At 37.1% G+C, this 22,386-nt stretch overlaps 6 protein-coding genes and 1 non-coding gene across 7 annotated transcripts in view; 4 read left to right on the top strand and 3 right to left on the bottom strand.

Annotated features, from left to right (window-relative positions):
* LOC18012626 (receptor-like cytosolic serine/threonine-protein kinase RBK1) overlaps positions 1-1,375 on the bottom strand; it is a 2,800-nt gene extending 1,425 nt beyond the window's left edge. Inside the window, exons 1-3 of the mRNA XM_006393957.2 lie at positions 1,080-1,375; positions 394-852; positions 16-274 (exon numbers count right to left, since the gene is read on the bottom strand). Of these exons, the coding sequence (XP_006394019.2) occupies positions 16-274; positions 394-852; positions 1,080-1,092 (731 nt within the window). The 5' untranslated portion in view covers positions 1,093-1,375. The remainder of the gene's footprint in view (positions 1-15; positions 275-393; positions 853-1,079) is intronic.
* A 2,193-nt stretch (positions 1,376-3,568) lies between these two features.
* TRNAR-CCU lies at positions 3,569-3,641 on the top strand. Its single transcript has one exon. It is a non-coding gene; the product is annotated as a tRNA-Arg (tRNA).
* A 170-nt stretch (positions 3,642-3,811) lies between these two features.
* Positions 3,812-6,402, top strand: LOC18012774. Its single transcript, XM_006393952.2, has 6 exons — positions 3,812-4,124; positions 4,208-4,314; positions 4,535-5,328; positions 5,512-5,644; positions 5,749-6,074; positions 6,169-6,402. The coding sequence occupies exons 1-6, from the start codon at positions 3,812-3,814 to the stop codon at positions 6,290-6,292; spliced, it is 1,797 nt and encodes a 598-aa protein (XP_006394014.1). The 3' UTR covers positions 6,293-6,402.
* A 65-nt stretch (positions 6,403-6,467) lies between these two features.
* Positions 6,468-9,560, bottom strand: LOC18012039 (pentatricopeptide repeat-containing protein At5g65560). Its single transcript, XM_024151131.1, is given in 3 exon segments — positions 6,468-9,333; positions 9,335-9,541; positions 9,543-9,560. Coding segments are annotated over 3 exon segments (2,748 nt in total). The 3' UTR covers positions 6,468-6,810.
* Positions 9,561-9,881: 321 nt separating this feature from the next.
* Positions 9,882-12,115, top strand: LOC18012038 (pentatricopeptide repeat-containing protein At5g65570). The gene has a single exon (XM_006393951.2). It carries the CDS (start codon positions 9,888-9,890, stop codon positions 12,048-12,050), a length of 2,163 nt encoding a protein of 720 aa, XP_006394013.1. The 5' UTR covers positions 9,882-9,887; the 3' UTR covers positions 12,051-12,115.
* Positions 12,116-15,023: 2,908 nt separating this feature from the next.
* Positions 15,024-16,281, bottom strand: LOC18012256 (dof zinc finger protein DOF5.7). The gene has a single exon (XM_006393950.2). The coding sequence runs from the start codon at positions 16,181-16,183 to the stop codon at positions 15,239-15,241; it is 945 nt and encodes a 314-aa protein (XP_006394012.1). The 5' UTR covers positions 16,184-16,281; the 3' UTR covers positions 15,024-15,238.
* A 2,767-nt stretch (positions 16,282-19,048) lies between these two features.
* On the top strand, positions 19,049-20,812 carry LOC18012255 (protein CPR-5). The gene is made up of 4 exons (XM_024151844.1): positions 19,049-19,242; positions 19,696-19,753; positions 19,871-19,906; positions 19,988-20,812. The coding sequence occupies exons 1-4, from the start codon at positions 19,049-19,051 to the stop codon at positions 20,810-20,812; spliced, it is 1,113 nt and encodes a 370-aa protein (XP_024007612.1).
* Positions 20,813-22,386: the final 1,574 nt, after the last annotated feature.

Here is a 22,386-nt window from a genome sequence, read left to right as displayed (position 1 = left end):
CCAATAGAGAGTGTACCAAAGAGTAGAGAAGCGAGACTGCCGTGAGGAGAGTACTCGAGCACAAAATGCAAACCGCGATCGCTGCTGAAACCGCGAAGCCTAGCTGCGTTTGGGTGGTTTACGTGTGCGATTATCCCTAACTCCGACAAGAAATCGCTGACTCGTTCTTCTTCTTCCTTGCCGTGTCTCGTCAGCTTCTTGATCGCCACTGTCTCTCCGTCAGGTAAAACCCCTTTGTACACCTCCGCATGTCCTCCTTTCCCGATCATATTATCTAACAACAACAAAAAAAAAAATCAAGACCCAGAAATCAGAAAACAAAACACCGTTCCTGGGTGATGTATTCAGGTCAAATCAGGGGGTATTTCGTCTTTTCAAAGTTTCCAGCTTTACCGGGATTAAAGTTGTCGGTGGCGGCGACGAGCTCTTCGTATGTGAAATTCCGCCACGAGGGTTTAGCGACGAGGATTTGATCGCAGTCGAATTCGTTTCCCGGCGACGGAGATAGCTTGGGCTGTTTCCGCCGCATGTTTTTGCGGGTGAGCTCGTAGCTCGCGAGCAGAGGAATGACTGAGAATCTCCTCATGGATTTCTTCTTGATGGAGTCGATCATCTTGTTCCATTGACGACCGTGGTGGTGAAAAGACGAAACGTTTGTAGGAGTCGTCGATAATGGCGACGATGATTTATCCGGGGAGCATGAGCTGCAACTGCTGCTGCTGCTGCTGTTATCGGAATCTGAAGCCATTACTGGAATTTCAAGCACGCATCTTGGCGATGGATCCTCGATACCTAAGTCACTGTTCTCCCGCTCTGTCTTTTCATTGCTTCCTTTGATCTTCTTCTCCATTTCTGCAATGAAACAGAGGAAGATTTTGTTTGTTGCTAATTCCTCGGTGCACATAACGTCTTTGCGTAAATTACTCTCAGTGGAGAGAAGAGGGAAATATAACAGAAACTAGAAACAAGAAAAAGAAAAATCTAATTTGGAGACAAACCCAGAAAAGGAAAATATATAAGAAAAAGAGAAAAACATGCTCGGAAAATTAACAATAAAAAAAATCGAACTTAAGACTTACCTTCAACGGCCATAGCTTCGAGAAAATTTCGTCCTCTGGGATTCCTTGTGTGAAGCTTTGAAAAAAGAAAAAAAAAACTTCAGAGCTTCGTGGAATTTTCTCCCAGAAAACAAGAACACCAAAGAGGAAACATCTCCGATAGGAGAAGGAAAAAGCACAGATCCGGAGAGAATCCGGAGAAATTGGAGGGCAGAGGTTTGCGTTTTTTTTTTTTTATGTTTTCAAAAGGAATTTCAAAAGTCGTTTGTATCGTTAAAGCACTATTATCTTTGGAAATGGTTATTCTTGGAAGACGTAGAAAGCAAAAAAAGTTGCAGAAGAAGAAAAACCAGATTTTGATGACTGGTAATAGATTGGAATCTCGGCTATATTTATACAACTCCACCATGCAAGTCAAGTTCTGTTTAACTTTAAAAATAAAAACTATATTTTTAATTTTAAGTTGAATTTAACTTAACAAAAGAGAAATTAATATTGCCCCCAAAAAAACAAAAATAATAATAATGTAGAAGAAGAAAATAGGGTACGGTGCCGTAACTAACGCTTTCCAACGAACGGACACGACGACGGTTGACATATCTGGAGCTGGTCAATGGCATTTCCGTAAATTATAGTAAATGAGAAGACAAGACATCCTCTTTGCTTTAAAAGATGGGTAGTGAGCTTACTTTTATTTATTCGAATTACAATCTCACTAAATTTGCCATTTAATACTCGCCATGTGAATTACTGACATCTTGTTTTTTTTTTGGGTCTGGTGAAGCCATTTTTTTTCCAATAATGTAACCTCTAAAAACCACACAGACAATTTTACGAAATGCCGTCAAATGTGAGTTTTGCGAGGTAAGAAAATGCTATCTTGTTTTCTGAAATTATCGTGGCGCCACCATAGAGACAAATGGAACATATGGCAAAGAAGCTTAACCACCTAGACCAATCCATCGTTATATTTATTTTTTATATATGGAGTAATAAACTCGTAAATAAACTTTAATCGCTTTTGATTTTTAACTAAGCAAGATAGACGGCATTTATGAGGGTGTTTTGGTTAACGGACACGACAGTCACGAGTCATCATGAAGCTTAAAAGAAAAACGTTTATCCGAACCACATCAAGTTTGGACCCACCACGTCAAGCTCTCCACAATTAATAACTTAAGTCAATTAGGTAAATAAAAATAAAAACTAGTTTTTGAATTTTTTTCATTTGTCGGCAATCAGTTTTTGATTTAGGTTACGTGATACGATCATGATTATAAATTCGAAAGAATGACGAAAACTATAAACATAGTTATGTCAATTTTCATACGGGCATAACGTGGATTTAGTAAAGTTGAGCCGTTAACTAACAAGACTGCTAAATTTGAACAACTTAATACGTTTCCTGTGACAAACCAAGCAAACCTTATTATATGAACAACTTAATACTCTCTTACTTGTTACTTTTTCTTCTACAAAAGGTTTGCATTTACGTGTAAATTATTTGTTGTGATATTATCTAGATAAGCAAATAGAAAAATAACAAGTTAAGTGAAGTTGTTGCTGGAAAATGATTCTTTGAAGTCTTTGGTGAAATGCGAATTCTTAACGTGATACTACATTTTAAATGAAGTTGATAAAGTTATTAGTTAATTCGGTAATTTCAATGAGAAAGGTAATATTGACAAGAATTTTCCTTTCTTGCATAGTGGGTGAACTAAACCCCTTAACTAATTTGACTCTTCAAATATAATCATCCCTCTCTCTTAATTGGGCCCCAAAGTCTAAATCAAAATGGCCACCAAACTCACCAATGTCAAGTTCTGTCGGAGAAGTCAGTCTAACCGATTTTCGCTCTCACTTAAAACAGTCATTAACACACAGTTACACTCTTCTATTTCAATCCGAGATATACTAGGTTTTAGTTTTTTTTTTTCAAGAACTAATCCATAGTAATCAAATCAAAGTGAAACCAACAAGCGACATGCGTCACATGCTCTAACTGTATATTGTTCTAAACTAGGAAAGTGATACAGCTTATGTATGTTCTGTATTGTTTCGTAAAAAAAAATGTATGTTCTGAATTGATTGTTAAACTAATAGGTAATCACTTAATCCAACAACGCATTAGAAAATAGTCACATTTTCTAATTGTATACTATTATTTTAACATAGGAAAGTGATACGGCTTATGTATGTTCTGAATTGATTGTTAAACTAAGATGTAATCACTTAATCCAACAACGCATTAGAGATAAGTAATGCAAACATGTCATATATAAAAAATCTAACCAAACCGCAGAGATAGTGGATGTAGCATGAAGTGTTTATGTCTACATGGAAAACAGTTATATTCATTAATGGAAAAGACGAAAATTAATATTTTATGTCCAATTTATCGGCGGATATTGTTCGTTCTCACCTGATGATATCATGCATGATTCCGCGGAGGAATAGTTTCTCTTTTAATTTAGTATTTTAGTAGTTTTCCGTAATGGACTAAACAGCTAGCGCCTGTAGCTCAGTGGATAGAGCGTCTGTTTCCTAAGCAGAAGGCCGAAGGTTCGACCCCTTCCTGGCGCGCTCTTCTTTTTTCTTTCTGTTTAAATTTCGTTAAAATGGAAATGTACAGTATTATACTTTTTCGTTGTTTTGATTCGACGGGCCAAGGCGTAAGTAAAGCTCATTTACTAGAAGTAAACAAGACAGGCCTTTTCTTTTATCAAAAAATCAAAGACCGAATTAGACTGACGATGGCGCTTCTCGGCGACGACGGTCGAGGCTTCGATCTAGCGAGGAGACTGGAGGTTTCCGGCGTGTGGCGGACATGGCTCGGCGATTCTACTTACTTGTCCTTCCACCATTATCTTTCCTCTCCTTCTTCCTGGGAATCCTTTATGCGCGTTGATGATTCCAAGTCTAGGGCTCAGATTCAACTCCAGCTCCGCGTTCGCGCCCTTCTATTTGACAAGGCAACCGTCTCCCTCTTCCTCCGATCCAACACAATCCCCGCTTCACCATCTTCCGATGCTTCTTCCGTCGCGGTCTCGAAGCTCAATCCTAATTGTATGTGGGCTTTTTTCTTTTTCTGGAGCTTTTTTCACGGGCAATTTTCGGGTGTCGAATTGAAAGGTTTGGTTGGATTTCAGATTTACAGCTGCACGGAGATGATGTGTACTACACTTTGGAGAACGCTTCTCTCGAAGGTGGGTTTCAGCGAGACGGCGCGATTCGCCACAATCCGAGTTTACCCAAGGTGAGTCAAGGAGCTCTTTTTTTTATTAAAAATGTCTACAATTTAAATCTTGTTTCGAAAGGATTCACCTTCTTCTGGGGTATTGGCAAACATTGAATCCGAATCACTAAATGGCTAATTTTGGGTTTTTTTTTTTTTGTAGTGAGTGGTAGCATTTTTTTTTTGTAGGTTGGTTTATCTTTCAGTACATCTGTTAATTTCTTTTGTGATGATTTTGTAGAGCCTATCCAAGCCAAGTTTTGCCTCTGGGGCGAGAGGTAGTGAGTCTGATTTCAGTAATCTTTCGCAAAGGTCTAGGTTTGAGGAGTTACCCGACACTTGGTACACTCAGTTTATCTCAAGGTATGGTTTTAAATATGGGATGTCGGTTGGAGGACAAGAATCTGACAAACGCACACCTGAAGGGATGTCTACTTACCTCAGAGTCGTGGATAGTCATAAGAGAAAGCGTGCACCTTTTCTACAAGATCCAAGTCCCGCAAGTTCGGCTCATATGAGTAGGTCTAGTACACATCCAAGCTCTGGCTTCGATGGAAGTACTTCAGAAGATGATATACTGTTTCTTCCGGAGACAATGTTTAGAATGAACTGTGTACCTGAGACTGCCCTTTCGCCGGTTGCCAGAACACACGACAACTTAAAAACAGAGTTCTATGGGGTACTTGATACTTTACCGCAAGTTACTACCCGGAATCATGTTATGATCGAGAGGCTTGGTATGGTGCCTGAGTACTTTAGGATGGAAGAAAGAGGCGTTTTGCGCCGTAAAAAGGCTGAAAAATTGGGTTTTAGTGACGAACAAGCTGCGCAGGTGTCACGGAAAGTTGTTGCACGCATACTTCTGACAATGGGATGTGAAGGTGCCACGGAGGTTCCGATTGATGTCTTCTCTCAGTTGGTTAGCCGACATATCTGTAAACTAGGCCGTATTTTGAAGCTTCTTACTGACAGTTACAAAAAGGAGTGTTCAGCTATTCAGTTGATCAAGATGTTCCTTAATACTACAGGATACAGGTGAGTTCCTTTCAAGTGGTTTGACCTCTTTCAGATCGATCTTTTTCCTAATGAAGCTTAAAATCTTTAGTTGTTTCCTAACATTTTATGATTTTTCTTTCCTCGTAGGCGTTTGTTAGTGACAAAACTTCCAATTTTGGTTTTGTTCCAATTTTGATTTAATATGACGTTTTTTTTTTTCAGTAATCTGGGGGATTTAGCAGAGCTTGTTAAGGATGGTACTAGGAACCATCCTCCTCAAAATCAGAAACAACCACAAGTGCTTCAGCAACAGTTACATCTGCAGCAACAAAATCCTCTCCGGTTACCGCAACAAGTATGTACATGAAGCCTTGATGCACGAATGGTTGCTCTTATTATGTGGCATCCTAATTGGTTTGAGTTTAACTTGTTTGCGTTCTTGATATGATATTATTGCAGATGCAGAGGCAAATGCATCCACAGATGCAGCAAATGGTTAATCCCCATACCTTTCAGCAGCAGCAACAGATGGAGAGAATGCGTAGGCGGCAAGTTACATCGCCCCGGCCCAACATAGATATGGAAAAGGATCGGCCGCTGGTTCAGGTGAAGCTTGAGAATCCTTCTGAAATGGCAGTAGATGGAAATGCATTCAACCCTATGAACCCAAGACACCAGCAAATCAGACAGCAACAGATTGCTGCAATGTCGAATCTGCAACAACAGCCTGGCTATAACCAATTCAGACAATTGGCTTCAATGCAAATCCCACAAATGCAAACACCGTAAGTAGCGCCTCAAAACTCAAAAAAGCCACTTTGGTTGTGTCCCATTTCTCGACGGGTTTTGAAAAGTTGTGTCCCCTTTCTATGTTTGCAGCAATACTACAGGAACGGTCAGAGCTCAACCAGTTAAGGTTGAAGGATTCGAACAACTAATGGGAGGGGATTCTTCTCTTAAACATGAGTCGGATGATAAGCTGAGATCTCCACCTACCAAGTAGCATTTTGTTGTACAGAGACAAACACTGCCTTGCTTATGGATGTAGAAAAGTAACATTAAATTTTTAAAAATTCGTTTGATTAATTGCTAGTACCTTTTAATTTTCAATATATGTAGTAAGAAAAACGTGAGTTTTGCTTATATTAACAACTAATTAATAAATCCACTAAACAATTGGATAGAAATTATTATGACAACATTGTATTATATGGATGCTTAATTAATTAGAGTTCTGTGAAAAGCTAAGCTAACTATCTATATACTTTACACTGATTGAAGTGTGAAAAGATAAATAGAATTAAAGGGAAAATGGGAAAAATACTCAAAACGACATCAGGTTAATCAAGATTGCATCACTTAGCATCGGCCTTCTCTCTCTAGCCAAAACATAACAGTTCGACGCAGCCGCCCCTCCCGCCATGGGTTAGAGACGGGACTGTGCCTTCTCTCCAGGCCAAAAAAGGCAATTTTTAAGAAACAACTTCCATCGATTTGCATTAGCCTCTGGGAATAACCCCTTTATGTAGGAGGTCCTTCAATTAGTAGTGAATATGTATGAGAGCTAAACTTGCAGCCATTTTTCTCCATGACCTCGAATAGTTCATAAAATGCCGCTACAAGTCCCTGCTTCCCGACACCATCAATAATGATCTTCCAAGCTATTTCATCATGATAATAACCACATTGAAGCAAATTCTGGAAAACACAAGTCCCTCTCTCTTTTTCTCCATTTTTATAAAGCCCACATATCAAGATTTTGCAAGACTCTAGTTCCGGTAAATGACCAACACAAACCATATCATCTACAACCTTTGCTGCTTTCTTATAGTTTTCCAGCTTGCACCCACAGCTAATAAGAGCATTGAAAACCGACTCACTCGGAGATATTCCTTCCTTTTGTTGCATGTGATCAAACACCTTTTCTGCAACTTCTAGATTCCCAATCTCGCAGATACCTTTGATCAGCTTTTCATAGGATACTGCGTTGGGAGTAACACCGTGTTCTACCATTTTCTCAAGAAGCTCAACAACGATCTCAAAGTCAATCATATTAGACATCAGACAGAGTCCTGTTGGACCGCCTTTCTCTTTTCTGTTTTTGATCTCAACCAGATGTTTGATCAGATACAAGAACGTATGCTGAGAAGGTTCACAACCAGCATCAAGCATGCGCTTGAGGACATCAAATGCATCATCTGTCAGCCCTAGTTCGCCATAACCTTCGATGAGAGAGGAATAAGTGATAGAATCTGGGAAAACACCACCTTCCTTCATCTTCGCCATCATATCCACAGCTTCTTGCAGCCTCCCTGCTCTACAATAGCTTTGAATAAATGTTGTGTATGTATGCGCATCAGGTTTTGTTCCAGAGATCAACATATGGTGAAAACGTCTCTCGGCATGATCAAAATCACCTTGCTTTAGCAATCTATGAATCAAAATAGTATCTGTAGTGACTGTAGGCGCTAGACCCATCTTCACCATTTTTTCCTCCAACAACGTCGCTTCTCCCAGTTTTCCGTTGGTACATAGCCCATGAATCAGGGCATTAAAAGTCAACGAATTTGGAAAGCAATTCTTACTCACCATCTCCTCAAGCAGAATATGAGCTTCATCGACTTTATCTGACTTGCAGTATCCATCAATTAATGCAGTGTACATCACCACATTTGGACTTACACCTTTCTGCTCGAGGGAATCAAATAACTCGCGGGCTTCTTCCACTCTTTTTCTTTTACACAAAGAATCTATGAGACTATTATATGTCAGCTGATCTGGAACTAATCCTCTATCATTCATCAAACTAAGCAATCTATACGCACTATCAATATTACCAGATCTACACTGCCCCTCGATTAATAAATTGTAAGTGACAACACTCGGAACCACTCTGCGCTCCAGCATCTCATTAAGCACTCCCATTGCTCTGTGCACATTCTTCTTACAAAACCCATGTATCAATTCATTGTAAGTGCGTGTATTCGGACTCACGTTACGTGATTCCATCAACTCCACAACGCCTAGCGCATCTTCCATCATCCCCTGCTTACAATACCGATCAATCAGTGCATTGTAAGCGACTACATTTGGCATCAACCCTTTCTCCAGCATGTGACCAAGCAACTCTCTTGCTTTATCGAGTTTATGTTCACTACGAATAAGCACCGTATAAGTGTGAATATTCGGCTTAATGCCTTTCTGTGACATCTCCTTTAGCAAGTTGAGAGCTTCGGACTTCCTTTTTGATCCACATAAAGCCTCAATAAGCACTGTGTAAATACGAACTGTTGGATAACAGTCGTCTTCCTTCATTTTCAAAAACAAGTCCATCGCTTCACCGATCCTCCTCGCTACACAAAGACCATGTATAAGGTGAGAGTATGCAACCTCATTTCTACGGAGGCCTTTCAAAGGCATCTCCTCAAAAACCTTAAAAGCAGACTCTAAATCCTTCCTTCGACAATAACCTAGAATCAAAGCGGTGTCTGTGAAAAAATCAGGTTCCAATCCAGCCTCAACTATCTTACTCACATACTGCTTCGCTTCTACTACATTCCCTACCTTGCAATACCCTTCAACCATTTTATTATATGTGTAAAGATTCGGATAAACCTTTTTCTCCACCATTTCCATAAAAAGTTTCTCCATTTCATCGACCAATCCAAATCTACCCAACGAATTCAACAATGTGTTGTAACACTCAACAGCAAGCTTATACTTAAGCTCAAATCTTTCGTCTTTACTCATCTTCCTACAAAAATCCAAAACAAACAAAGCGTCCCCCACTGATTCACAGCTTTTAATCATAATTGACCTGATCTTAAACACAACACCACCCACATGTCCATTGTTGGTGAGGAGCGTAAGAAGGGAAGCATAAGAATACACACTGTGCTTGAATCTCGGATTCTGTGAGATCCAATGAGAAAAATCAATAGCTGTTCTGGGATCTAGATCGAGCGAGAACAGTGATGAGACATGAGAAGGGCGTATCGCCGGAACCATTGATTTCAGGGACGGATTCCTCTGCCAATTGGGTTTTGGAGATGATTGAGAGAAGACGTTGTGGGACACTCGATGGGTCAGATTCTTCCGCCGGTAGAGTGCGAATTAGCGGAGATACGGAGCAAAACGGCCGGCGAGTGAGGAGGCGGACGAAATAAGTGCAAGGAGAAGTAACTACAACATCCGTTGACGATTTCATCACCAGGGTTGATACTGAAGCAATCAAGCTCGCGTCGAACCGTGTTTTGTATTCGACGGATCATCTAAATTTGGATCTCTCCGATGATGAAAACACAGAGAAAGAGAAAGGAAGTGAAATCGAAGCACGACTTAACCAGCTCAAATGCACCTTCATTGGCAGTTGTATGCTCCAGTTCGGTAGCTGAATGGCCCTTTAGTGTACCTATATGGGCCTATATATATTTTCAAACTGTAAAATAATGGGCCAATATATATTTTCAAATTCAGTAAAGTAATGGGCCTTAATGAGCAATCATGGGCCCTAATCTGGAGTTCGACAAAAGCGCAATTTTTATTATTCCGGCAATTATCTGAAAAATAGTGATGGTCGGAGTAAAAATGCGTCGGCGATGAGAAGAGATTTTAACGGCGGATTGATCGCCTTCTCTAGAATTTTAAAGATTTTTGATAAAAAAACCGGACTATCGGAACCTTATTTTCATAGTCAATTTAGGCTTCTCTGCACCACAAGTAATTCCATAACAACGACGCACACTTTCTCTCCGCTTCTCAGGCAATGCATAGACGAGAGATCGATATCAGGAATCAAGAACATCCAAGCCCAGATGCTCAAGTCTGGTTTTCCAATCCAACTTTCCGGCAGCAAACTCGTCGACGCGAGCTTGAAGTGTGGCGAGATCGGTTACGCTCGCCAGCTGTTCGACGGAATGCCTGAAAGACATATTGTGACATGGAACTCTCTAATTGCATATTCTATTAAGCATAGAAGAAGCAAGGAAGGTGTTGAGATGTATAGATTGATGATCACCAATAATGTTCTGCCAGACGAGTACACATTGTCCAGTGTTTTCAAGGCGTTCTCGGATTTGAGTCTTGAAAAGGAAGCCTTAAGAAGCCACGGACTTGCCGTGATTCTGGGTTTGGAAGTCTCAAATCTGTTCGTTGGAAGCGCCCTCGTGGATATGTATGTAAAGTTTGGCAAAACGAGGGAGGCGAAGTTAGTATTAGACCGCGTGGATGAGAAAGACGTAGTTTTGATCACAGCTTTGATCGTTGGTTACTCACAGAAGGGTCAAGATGCAGAAGCTGTCAAGGCATTTCAAAGTATGTTGGCGGAGGGAGTCCAGCCTAACGAGTACACTTACGCCAGTGTATTGATATCTTGTGGAAACTTGAAGGATATAGGTATTGGCAAGTTGATTCATGGACTTATGATCAAGTCTGGGTTTGATTCTGCTCTTGGCTCACAGACGTCTCTTCTGACAATGTATTTAAGGTGCAGCTTAGTCGATGATTCCTTGTGGGTTTTCAAGTGTATTGAGTACCCAAATCAGGTGACTTGGACGTCTCTTATATCGGGGCTTGTCGAAAACAGTAGAGAAGAAATGGCCCTTACCGAATTTGGAAAGATGATGCGTGATTCAATCAAGCCAAACTCTTTTACATTGTCAAGTGCTCTCAGGGGTTGCTCGAATCTAGCAATGTTTGAAGAAGGAAGGCAGATTCATGGGATAGTGACTAAATATGGTTTTGACAGAGATAAGTATGCCGGGTCAGGGCTCATTGACCTGTATGGGAAATGTGGATGCTCAGACATGGCAAGGTCGGTTTTTGATACCTTGAATGAAGTCGATGTTATATCTTTCAACACAATGATCTATAGTTATGCACAGAATGGTTTCGGACGCGAGGCACTCGAGTTGTTCGAGAGGATGATAAATCTTGGACTGCAACCGAACGATGTAACAGTCTTGAGCGTACTCTTGGCTTGTAATAACTCTGGATTAGTTGAGGAAGGTTGTGAATTGTTTGACTCTTTTAGAAAGGATAAGACCGTGTTAACGAATGATCATTACGCTTGTATGGTTGATATGCTTGGACGGGCAGGGAGATTGGAAGAGGCGGAAATGCTAATAACCGAGGTGGTAAACCCTGATTTGGTTCTGTGGAGGACCCTGCTTAGCGCCTGTAACATTCATAGAAATGTAGAAATGGCAGAGCGGATCAAGAGAAAGATCCTTGAGATAGCACCTGGAGATGAAGGAACTCTCATTCTCATGTCAAATCTCTACGCAGCCACGGGGAAATGGAACAAAGTCATTGAGATGAAGAGCGAGATGAAGGAGATGAAGCTGAAGAAGAATCCAGCTATGAGTTGGGTTGAAGTCGATAGAGAAACGCATACATTCATGGCTGGAGATTTGTTTTCGCATCCAAACTCAGGGCAGATTCTTGAAACTCTTGAAGAGCTGATTAAAAAAGCTAAAGATCTGGGTTATGTGGAAGACAAAAGCTGTGTGTTTCAAGATATGGAGGAGAGTGCAAAAGAGAGATCTTTGCATCAACATAGCGAGAAACTAGCCATTGCTTTTGCGGTTTGGAGAAATGTTTGTGGAACTATAAGGATTCTAAAAAACCTTAGAGTTTGTGTTGATTGTCACAATTGGATCAAGATCGTCTCAAGAGTTATAAAGAGAGAGATTATCTGTAGAGATTCAAAGAGGTTTCATCATTTCAGGGATGGTTCTTGTTCGTGTGGAGACTATTGGTAAAATGATAGGCCTATATTCGTCCCAAGCCCATTTCATATGAACTGTGAGAGTGGAATAGATTTGAGCCCAGCATTTTTGTATCATTAGTGTTGTAGTCTTATAGATGAAATGACAATACGCAACAAAAGCAGAAATGGTCAAAGAGTACTCTTTTTGTTTTTTTTAACATCTATCTTGATGAAAACATAATTAATGATTGAAATTAAATGATCTAATACAATACAAAAATTAAGCAGAATACTTTTCCTAATTTTCTTTTTAATATCAAGAGTGGTACGTTATTTATTTCTTTTAGCTAGAGGATTTTTAGAAAAAAAAACTATTATCAATTGTTAATTGCCTAGTTATGGATACTTCTTGTAAAACATCTGAATAGTTAGAGCCAAATCGAATTTGAAATAAAGTGATACAACAATCTAAACATTTTGAGTATTTGTGTTGCCATATATAATTCCAAAAATAATCGTTAAAAACAATAAAATTTCGGTTACCTAGAAGAAAAAGGTAATGACGTGATAGAAAACATGTAACTCGTTTCGTGTTCGAATTTTCTCTTCTTTTTTTTTTTTGTTCATCATTACCAAAAGACGTTATTTTTGTGATGATGTTATGACAAATTTCGTATTTGTGCTAGGTTCGACGGCCACATGTACAAAAACTTGTTTCGAAAGAAAACTAAAAGTTCTAAACCTTTATTATTATTTCTCTGTTTTGTTTACTCCTTTGGAAAAACAGTTTAACCTTTTCCACTTTCCTTCCCATCTCGCCAAATGGGATGATATACAACTTTTGCCCACTTTAGCTCACATAGATGCATGTGTGCGCTGTAACTAGTATTTAAATATAGAAAGGCCTCATATATATAATAGCAAAATAATAGGTAAGTGATTCTAGATTTAACACAAAATTCAAACAAAAAATGTTGTACATGCATTAAACATTTCAAACGATGCAACGCATTTTTCGTATCACTATATATATGTTCAAACCTGCAGACGTTGTTACATTTTACCAAACTATAAATAAATCTGTTAATGGAGAAATATATTACTCCAAATAAAAGCGATGAATTCATTCATAGAATAATAGGTAGTTCAGAAGAAACATTATAATTGTAGTATCTTCATCTGTCACGAGTCGAAAATCGTGATCTTTCTCGCAATTGGTTTAGGTTGTTGTGGCAAAGCCGTGAAATAGCGACATATTAAATCTATTCAATTTGTATGCTATAAAAAGCAGTTACATCACTTGTATTCACATTCATCATGCTCCTTCGCTATCTATCCGTTTCATTAAATCATCAAAAGCATTTCCATCATTTTATCTATTTTATTTTGTTATATTACATTTATAAAGTTATTTATGTGTTATATATAAATGACATTACACTTTTTTTTCGATAACAGGGATGACACTACACTCTAGCTTTTTATTCGTCAAGTTAATGTATATGGTCGTCGACCAAAAGCAAGAAAGGTTAATTCTTGATTTTTATTACCTTTTTAGGATAATGAAAAAGAGATGATAAAGGGAATATGAATTTTTTAAAGGGAATAGGGTTGTTAAAAAGAGATGATAATAAAGAGAAGGAAAAAAAATTAAGATATCCGAAAGACAAAAGTTTGTAGGATGAAAAATCGTATAAAGCAAACTTACTAATGATCAACCATAAAAAGCTTAAAAGGAGATTGTAGTATGCAAAAGTGCCAACATTGCCTTTTAAGTGATCGAAACATTGAAAAAGCGATCAGAACCTAAAAGAAAAGTAATTCTTGTAGATGTTTGTGTGTGTGTGTATGGTAAAAGAAAGAAAACAAAAAGAGTAAATGTTAATAGTAATTACTAGTTAGGTGTACCATTAAACGCTAAGTAACTGAGTAAGAACTTAATACCCGCATGCATGGCTAAACAAACAAGGCTTTTTATTTTTTAAGAATAAAAAAGTAGACGATTATTTACAGGTTGATATTCTTTTAGAACCCACGAAAGTGGAACAAATGAAGACATGTGTATTAGCACCATAAATTCAAATTAAACGTTATGATTACTCATTATCATCTACATATGTATCCAAAACCTGTATACAGTCTTTCAGAACATGTATTGTTGTGTATGTGTTTTGACAATGAAACACTATTGCAATATTTGAGATAATTAAGTTCGAATTTCGTCGAACTGGTCGTTTGCACATGCTACTTCTGCTGTTCTGCATAACACATTAGTTCTTGCAGACCTTACCCTAACTCAATAATAAGATGTACATTTCATAGCATATTAAAAAAAAAAGGATGTACATAGTACAAATACATACAGTAACACAAATGTATATACATCTATGTATGCGTGTTCATGTGTATATATACAGGTAGAGAGAGAGAGAGAACCTAAAGATGGGGCTAAAGAGAGAGACTGCAAAAGATGGCCAAGGCCTGAACTCTATGTTTCACATAGACTCGACATAGTTCAGTGTCTACTAAGATGCTATATGCTTATATGTACATTAATTAGACCACACTTCACTGACAAATTTTAACGTAACATCAATCTATACTATCGATTTACAGCACAAATTTCGATGTTGTAAACGAATATTACACTATTTATTTATTACTAAAAAATTGATGTGGATCCGGATGATCAATTATTCTGCTTCGCAAATTGTGTGATAATTTAGGCTCAGACGCTCTCAGTTAAACTAAAAAAATCCAAGTAAATTTTTAAAAGGTACTATAACTAATCCCAAGGAGACATTCTAGCTGTTTAGTGAAAATGACTTTTGAGGAAGTTTTTGACTTAACCTTGGGATAACAAACATCCAATTAGTCATTAATTTGAACGCTTCACCATCAAACCAAGAACCTCAATAATTAAGCTTTAAGCACAGTAAAATCCTGTTTCGATTTTTTTCAACATTAGAATAATTAAAAGTACAGACACATCACAAATTTAGTGAATCTATTGTAATATCTCTCTCCATTCTTGAATTCCACCCCCAATTTTTGTCTTTTGTTTACAAATTGAAACTTACAATACTAAAATAGTAACCAACAACAACAACAAAAGCTGACTACAGAGAACGCCTAAACAAAACGAAAAAAAAAACTACAAACATAAATATTTTTGGCATTGCATCATAAACACACACATAACAAATTAGTAATTATATAGTTTCTTCAACTTACCAAGAATCATGGCAAAGCATTATAATGATTAAGATCAGTCCAAGCTTGAATTCCATTGTTCCAATGATCACTTCCTCCTGAATTATTATTATTATTATTATTACTATCATTGCTATTAATCACCCCTTCGTTAGCATTATTATTACCAAAATACCACTCTGTCTGATTCTCTCCTTTCTTCGTCGGCGACGGCGATGAGTTCACGATCTCGAGATTCCGGTAAAGAATGGGTTGTGGCCTCTCGACAACAACAGTATCTTCCTTAGAGTTACCAAAAAGCATCGCCATCCTCTGTTGCTGAAGCCTCCAGTGTAAATCTTGGTTCAAACAACTCAGAGTTTCTATCGAAGTAGCTAAGTTCCCGTCGTTTGCTCCGGCAGTTGCGAAAGTCGCCGGTGAATGGTTACTGCTGTTGTATTCCCCGAAACCCATCAAGGATAAACCCGAACCGACATCAACGGGAGTGGTTTCGACCTGCTCCACTGGCCTGAGGCCAAGAACTTCTTGGTTGTTCAAAAGTTGAAGATCGTTGATTTTGTTGAGAGACAATCCGGCGAGCTGAAAATCCATCGTCGTCGGAGGAGGGAAGAATTTGGAGGAATCTTCCATGATTGAAGAGAAAAACCTCTGAGACGAAGAAGAAGAAGGGGTTATGGCGTTAGGTTTGATGGATTTTTTTGTTTTCCGGCAACCGCCACCGATGGGGACGTTTCTTAAGGCACCGCCACGTGTCCAGTAACGGCGACAGGATTTGCAGAAGTGACGAGGTTGAGAGAGGCTGTAGTTGTTGTAGTAACAGAACTTTGTGTTTGAGGAGTTGCATCGAGGGCATTTTAGGGTTTGTTGGTCTTGAGAGGCGACGGAGGAAGACGGTGGTTTTTTGGTTTGGGATGTACCGGAGATACGGTGATCCGGTTTAGGAGAGGGGAGATTGGTGGTATGGGAGGACATGATGATGATGATGGGACGAGAGAAGAAAAAGGAAGAAGAAAAGTTTGTTTCCTTTCGATTTCTTGCTTTCAAGGAAATAAGTAAAGTAGGAGAAGAAGAGAGAGAGAGAGATGAACAGTCGTTAAAAGGGTTTCGTATGGTGTATATTTATATATGAGGGATCTTGTATGTATATGTGAGCATGTAAATAAAGTTTTTTTTTTTTTAATTGCATGTAAATAAAGTTTGTTTGGCATATAGTATAATTAGCGTAAACAAAAAGTTTTGCCTGTCTTCCAAAACTTGGAGAGAGTTTAATTACTTTTAAATACATTATGTTGTATATCTTCAAGAGTTGGCAAGACTAATAATTGTGTTTAGTGGCGCATTTAGAAAAAAAAGTTACAGACGTTAAAATGTGTTTGATAACTAATAAAATTATAGTATAAATTTAAATTTTAAACAAAATAAGAAAAGATATTATATGGTGGAAAATATGGGCTTGAACAGATATTTGATAGGGGTCATTTTATGATTTTTATCAAGTATTTCACTAAGTTCACCTAAAAATACAGTAACAAATAACTAATATCTTAATTTAGAGGTATCAAGTGACCTTCCTTAACTATATATAGGTCCCGCGCATTGTTGTGTTGGATGTCATTTTTTCTTCCTTTTTAAAAAGCATATAATTTGATTGATATATAAGATTTTAAAAGCCATGTAGTAAAACCTGTTATATCGATTTTGTTGGCAACAAAATATACCCATAAACCGCAAGTTTATTTTTCTTTCAAAACTGTGGTGTTCTTATATGACATTTGATTGATGAATTCATCATAAAATCTCGTTGTAGTTAATATAGAGAGACGCATTGAGTGAGAGATAATGGAGACAAACAGAGAAGATGAGAGAGAGACATGAAGTGGCAGAAAGGACAGAAGAACATATATAACTGTGCAATTGATCGGAACAAATCGGATAGAATTTGTTATGTGTCTTGTTTCTATTGTTGAGGTAACGTTTTTTTCTATGTGTGAAGTGTGCACTGCACCCAATCTTTATACATAGATCAAATACTATATTTTTTTGTGTGTTTGTACAAATATTTTTTTTGTTGGTTAAAGAATACAAATAATGTTATAGTCCTCTACATACACACACGCAGCTATATACTAACTTATAGCTGTCAACCGTATACAACTCTATTAAGGAAACCAAGACTATTGGAACTAAATATAGTTATAACATAGTATACTTTTATCTTGATATCTTTTTAAGTTATTGTTGCCAAGAAATTGAGCATTAATAGATAACTATTGCCGACACAAGAAAAATAGATAACTATTAACATATAGATATAACAGTTATCTAGTTATTATAGCTTAGTTTAAAGTTTAACATTTAAGCAGGTCTTAAATAATAGTCTTGCGGAAATTAATTTGAGAGGGGAACAAGTAGGGTTTTGGAGGAAAGTAACATTAGATTAACTTTCTGACATCTTGTAAAGTTTCTTCCTTTTTTAGATATAAATTTGACCATTAGGCCAAAAAATTCTCTGACATCTTTTATCACCCGTTTTTTTTTAAAAAAATACATATGATTAGATTCCTAACTAAATTCAATTGGCTTTTTGATAGACGTATTAATAAATTCCAATTACACAGTTAATTGTTGCCTCAACATATGTAAGTATATAACCCTTGTTACAAAAAATATATGTAGGTATATTGGTAAGAAAAACATTAAAGAATAAGATCGAAAATAGAAAAAGAGAAGATTGTGTTTCGATGATTGAGAAAACGTCTCCATCTGTGAAGAAACACGAGAGAACGGAGAAGATAAAATGGGAAACATGTGAGAGCTTCAAGAATGGATGTCTCGTGAGACTGAACCGATCATCCTCTAATATATACAACTTACACCCTTTCTTTTCTTCTTTCTAACTTACATAAAATCCAAAACCATCTACCGCAATATTTTCAAATGATAATCGCGCATGACCGATTTAACTTTAAATTTATATTTAATTTGTACAACCCATTATTTTTTATATATTTTTCAAAAAATTAATTTTACTGCTGAACTTAATGTGAAGAGCAAGTCTACTCAATGTCAAATAGAAATTTAATTCGAAACCTACTACAGAAGTACGTTTAGATTATACTAAAACGCCTTTGAGTTACAAAAATGATCTATATATATATATATTTAAAAAAGAGTTTTAGGTATTTCACCTACAATTTTCTTTAAATCAATACAAGACGAGATTTTAATAAATTAATAGTAATAATTTTTTGAAAGATTTTTTTTCGCAACAACAAATTAATAATTTTTATTTTTTGACAACAAATTAATATTCACACTCTTAATAGTTTTAATTTTTTTTTTTGCTGTAGTACACAGCCGAATATGATTTATTATTAATTTAAAGGGAGAAAGAGACCTGGCACAAAAATTACCTAAGTGAAAAGACGCAGTTTCATTAAGGATTGGTCAAATGTTATATCGTTATCAAACGTTTGTAGGAGCATAAGCGTACCACCTGATTTACCCGCTGTTCCACATTTATTACAGCCATAACATGTGAAGCTAATCACGAGAAATGAAAACAAAGAGAGAAGCGCTAATTCGTGGAGGCCCATTATGTTTTAAATTGGGCCTTATTTGGGAAATGGCCTAAAGCCCACGTAAGCATCTTCTGGTTGGTGCGTTACTTTTATCGGGACATCGACCCCAAAACCTATAAATACTTCGTGATTATATAATTGAAAGCGGTAAAAGTAGAAGCTGAGAACGCCGCTACTCCTCCTATCTCCTTCACCGGAACTCCAAAATCCAATCACCGTTCCGGCGAATACAAGGGCAAATAAGAAAGAGATAATAATGAACAACGACGAAGGCTCTTCCTCCTCTTCTCCTTCTTCTAACCCTAACCCGAATTCTACTCGAAGGGATTCGCGAGTTCCTCATAGACTGCGAAAACATACGGTGCGGTTTGGTATGGCTCGAGGAAGCGTTGGGAAAAGACAAGCCGAAGCCTTAGCTCTAGGCATGTATTTTGCGGCTTCTGCCAGTCTGATTCGATCAATTCCTAAACTTTATCACTCTGCATCTTTTGATACGGAATCGGCCTTGGTTTATCGTTATGTGTTGTGGGTTGTTTCACTTTCCCTATTAGATTTTCTGTGCTAAAAAGTTTGCTTCTTTAGGTTAAACAATCAATGATTATTTGACCTAAGTCTTTTAATTAGGTTTTCTTTGATTCAAAACTGGATTGAGGACAGGATTTTCTGTTCAAATCTGAATCAGACAAATCGAGCAAACTAGCAAACTTCTTACACGAATTTGTAACAATTGAATTTTATTAAAGCTTGGGCCTTTTATAAAAGAATTTGTAGCTCTGAGTATGGTTTCACCAAATTTCAACCTGATGTATTGCTGGTTAGCTGCGTAGCTACCAAAGTCATTGACTTGCATTGCTGTGTAATATTAATTAACTGTTTTTGTTTTGTTGATATTCTTCTTCTTTAGGTTCTTGGGAGAAAGAATGCCACGGGTCAGAATGCTTATGCTGATGACCGTGCATTGGTAAGTACTACGAATTTTCTAAATGATTTATTCTTGGTTTCGTTTCAATCTCTTTTTTTTTGCCGTAGTTTGGTTTTTGGTAGTGATAACACCACTTTCTTTGATTTTGCTCTGCAGATTTATGCGTCTGCTGTCAAAGAATCTTTAGCGAGTGTAAGCCAAAAGTGCCCCGATTTTTTTAGTAATCTTCAATTTACAGATATTCTTAATTATAATGATGTGATGTGATTACAGGTCTACGGTCATAAGCTTGGTTCCTTTGCAGAGCGATCATTTAACACCACTCTAAGGATTCTCAAGGTGATCAATGATTCTACATTTCCGCATCAGGTAGACAATCTCGAGAAATCCAAGCTAAAGATGGGTGTTTCGAAAGCTGCATTCAGAGCCGAGAGATTCAAAACCAAATCAGAGGATACAAGAAAACCCTATATGGTCTTGGATTGTATCGTCCTAAGTGTCTTCAACATTCTGTTTTCGACGTTATATGGAACTTACGTCTTCTCACAACAGAGGATCATGGAATCTACCTCAGTATGCAACTCCATTTCCGAGGATATAAGTCATTCTTGGTGGGTTCCAAAACAAGTATCACAGATAAACACAGAGTTGAACATCTTGATTTGCAGTTTTGGAGTTTGGATCCAGATATATTTCGCTCTCGTAATGATCTTCGTTGTCACGTACTTGATAATCCATCGTTCATCAGGTACAAAACAGACAAAGCCGGTAACTTTTACCGTGTTTTTCCTCGGTTATGTTTGCGGTTTACTGGGTAAGTTTTGTGTGGACACGTTGGGTGGTAACGACAAACTCTGGCTCTTTCTTTGGGGAATTTTTTGCCTTTTGCAATTCTTTGCAGTGGTCTTTACGTCGGCTTTGTATGGTTTAGTGTACGGTCCTGTAAATGTGACTCAAGGGACCAAATCAAGCAGTATGGTTTCGTATTGGGCATGGCGTAGTCTCTTCCTTGGAGTGATTCTGTTGGTGCTTCCTCTGACTTACGGCCTCTTGCCATTTGCGACGTTTGGTGAAATTGGAAAGATCATTTCTCTTTAGTTATGTTTGAGTTTCTTTATGGTTTCGGGCTTTGATATTTGAGGGAAATCCCTCTTTGTTTTTTTTTTTTTTCCGACATTTGCAATTGAAACATGATATTTTTTTTTAATTTGGTTTTTTTTCCTTTTCTTATGAGAACACTCTGAAATCGCTGTTACAGAATTTATTATTTATAGTCAAAGGAAACTTTTTCTAAAATAAAATGGTTTCTGCGCTAAGATGAGACTGACCATATCCCTCGTCAACAGAGTCGTGATTTTTTTAAATCTTAAATGTTAGTGTTTTTAATCTATTCTAGAGAATTCTAATGATGAGAATTTGTTAGAATGTACAAATGTTGCATCATATTAAAAGACATATCAATAAAAATAAAATATTCCAAATACATTAAAGGTATAAATGTCCACAATAATGGATCAAGAAACAAAAATGTGTCCGTAAAAATTAATATTTTTATTTAACAAAACAAATAAAAAAGTACAAACAAGAATTTAGTTTTAAAACCTAATATTTCTTAGTTTCTTATGTTGTTTGGTGACACTTATAAATTTAAACATAATTTTATAATATTTTGGTTGTAATTTAGGATAAAATCTTAATAAAAATGATTAAAAATGAAATAAAATTAAGCAAAAGACAAGAAATACAAATATTAAAATTTAATGAATTAGGTGAACGTTAAAAAAAAACAAACTACAACAATAGTAAATTCAAGAAACTGTTTATCCTAATATTACAATATATTATTTTGTTTTATTTATTTTTTCTTTCAAAGAGATTCTCTTTATTCTTATTTTCACTTGAAGAATTGCTAACCAATAATATTGAACCTACTAAAGATAAATTAAAAAACTAAAAAATTATGTATATGTAAATCTTGTAAAGAAAATGTTCTAAGTTTATCTAAAAAAATATAGACCGTAGGCCTATGTTTCTTATATTATAACGTGAGCACGGCTCTGCTCGTCATGAATAGATTCACTTGAGATCCAAGACTTGAAAACTTTCCTCCCAAGTACAATGCTCCATTGGTATCCTAGTAGAGTAGGCTTAACCGAGAATATGTTAGCTCAGAAGATCGACTTGGCCAGACTCATGTAATAGGTTTTGCGACTGTTCCAGTTGGTAGTGACTTGGTACAGCCTTACAAAGGCAGACCTAATCGTTTGAGACAGGTCGTACTGGCGAATATGCAGTGGAGCTGGGCCGTAAAATAGCAGGATAATCTGTAACTGATGCTGCAAAAAGTTAAAATTCTGGTTGGAGTAATGGTAATTTGGTTGCAGAGAAAGTCGTGCGGTAGATAGAGACGACGGTCTGGTCAGTGGTCCATTGGCTTCACATTTTAGACGATGGATGGCATTGATCTTCACATTGTCATCCCCTTGAATATTTCGGTTTTCAGATGATCTCTTATGTGTGTTTTTATAAATCACTCTTTTTTCTTGTAGTGAAGGAGGGATATAACAAGTCCTTCTTAGATCATGAAAATGCTACAGACACAACTAGAAACAAGAAGCTAAAAAAATCCACAATCTCTCCAACCGAAACTTGTTCTGTTTTTAATCCAGGAA

The sequence above is a fragment of the Eutrema salsugineum genome, unplaced genomic scaffold, assembly GCF_000478725.1.
Source record: "Eutrema salsugineum unplaced genomic scaffold, Eutsalg1_0 scaffold_6, whole genome shotgun sequence".
Classification (NCBI taxonomy): Eukaryota; Viridiplantae; Streptophyta; class Magnoliopsida; order Brassicales; family Brassicaceae; genus Eutrema; species Eutrema salsugineum.
This window is presented reverse-complemented; position numbering and strand designations above follow the sequence as displayed.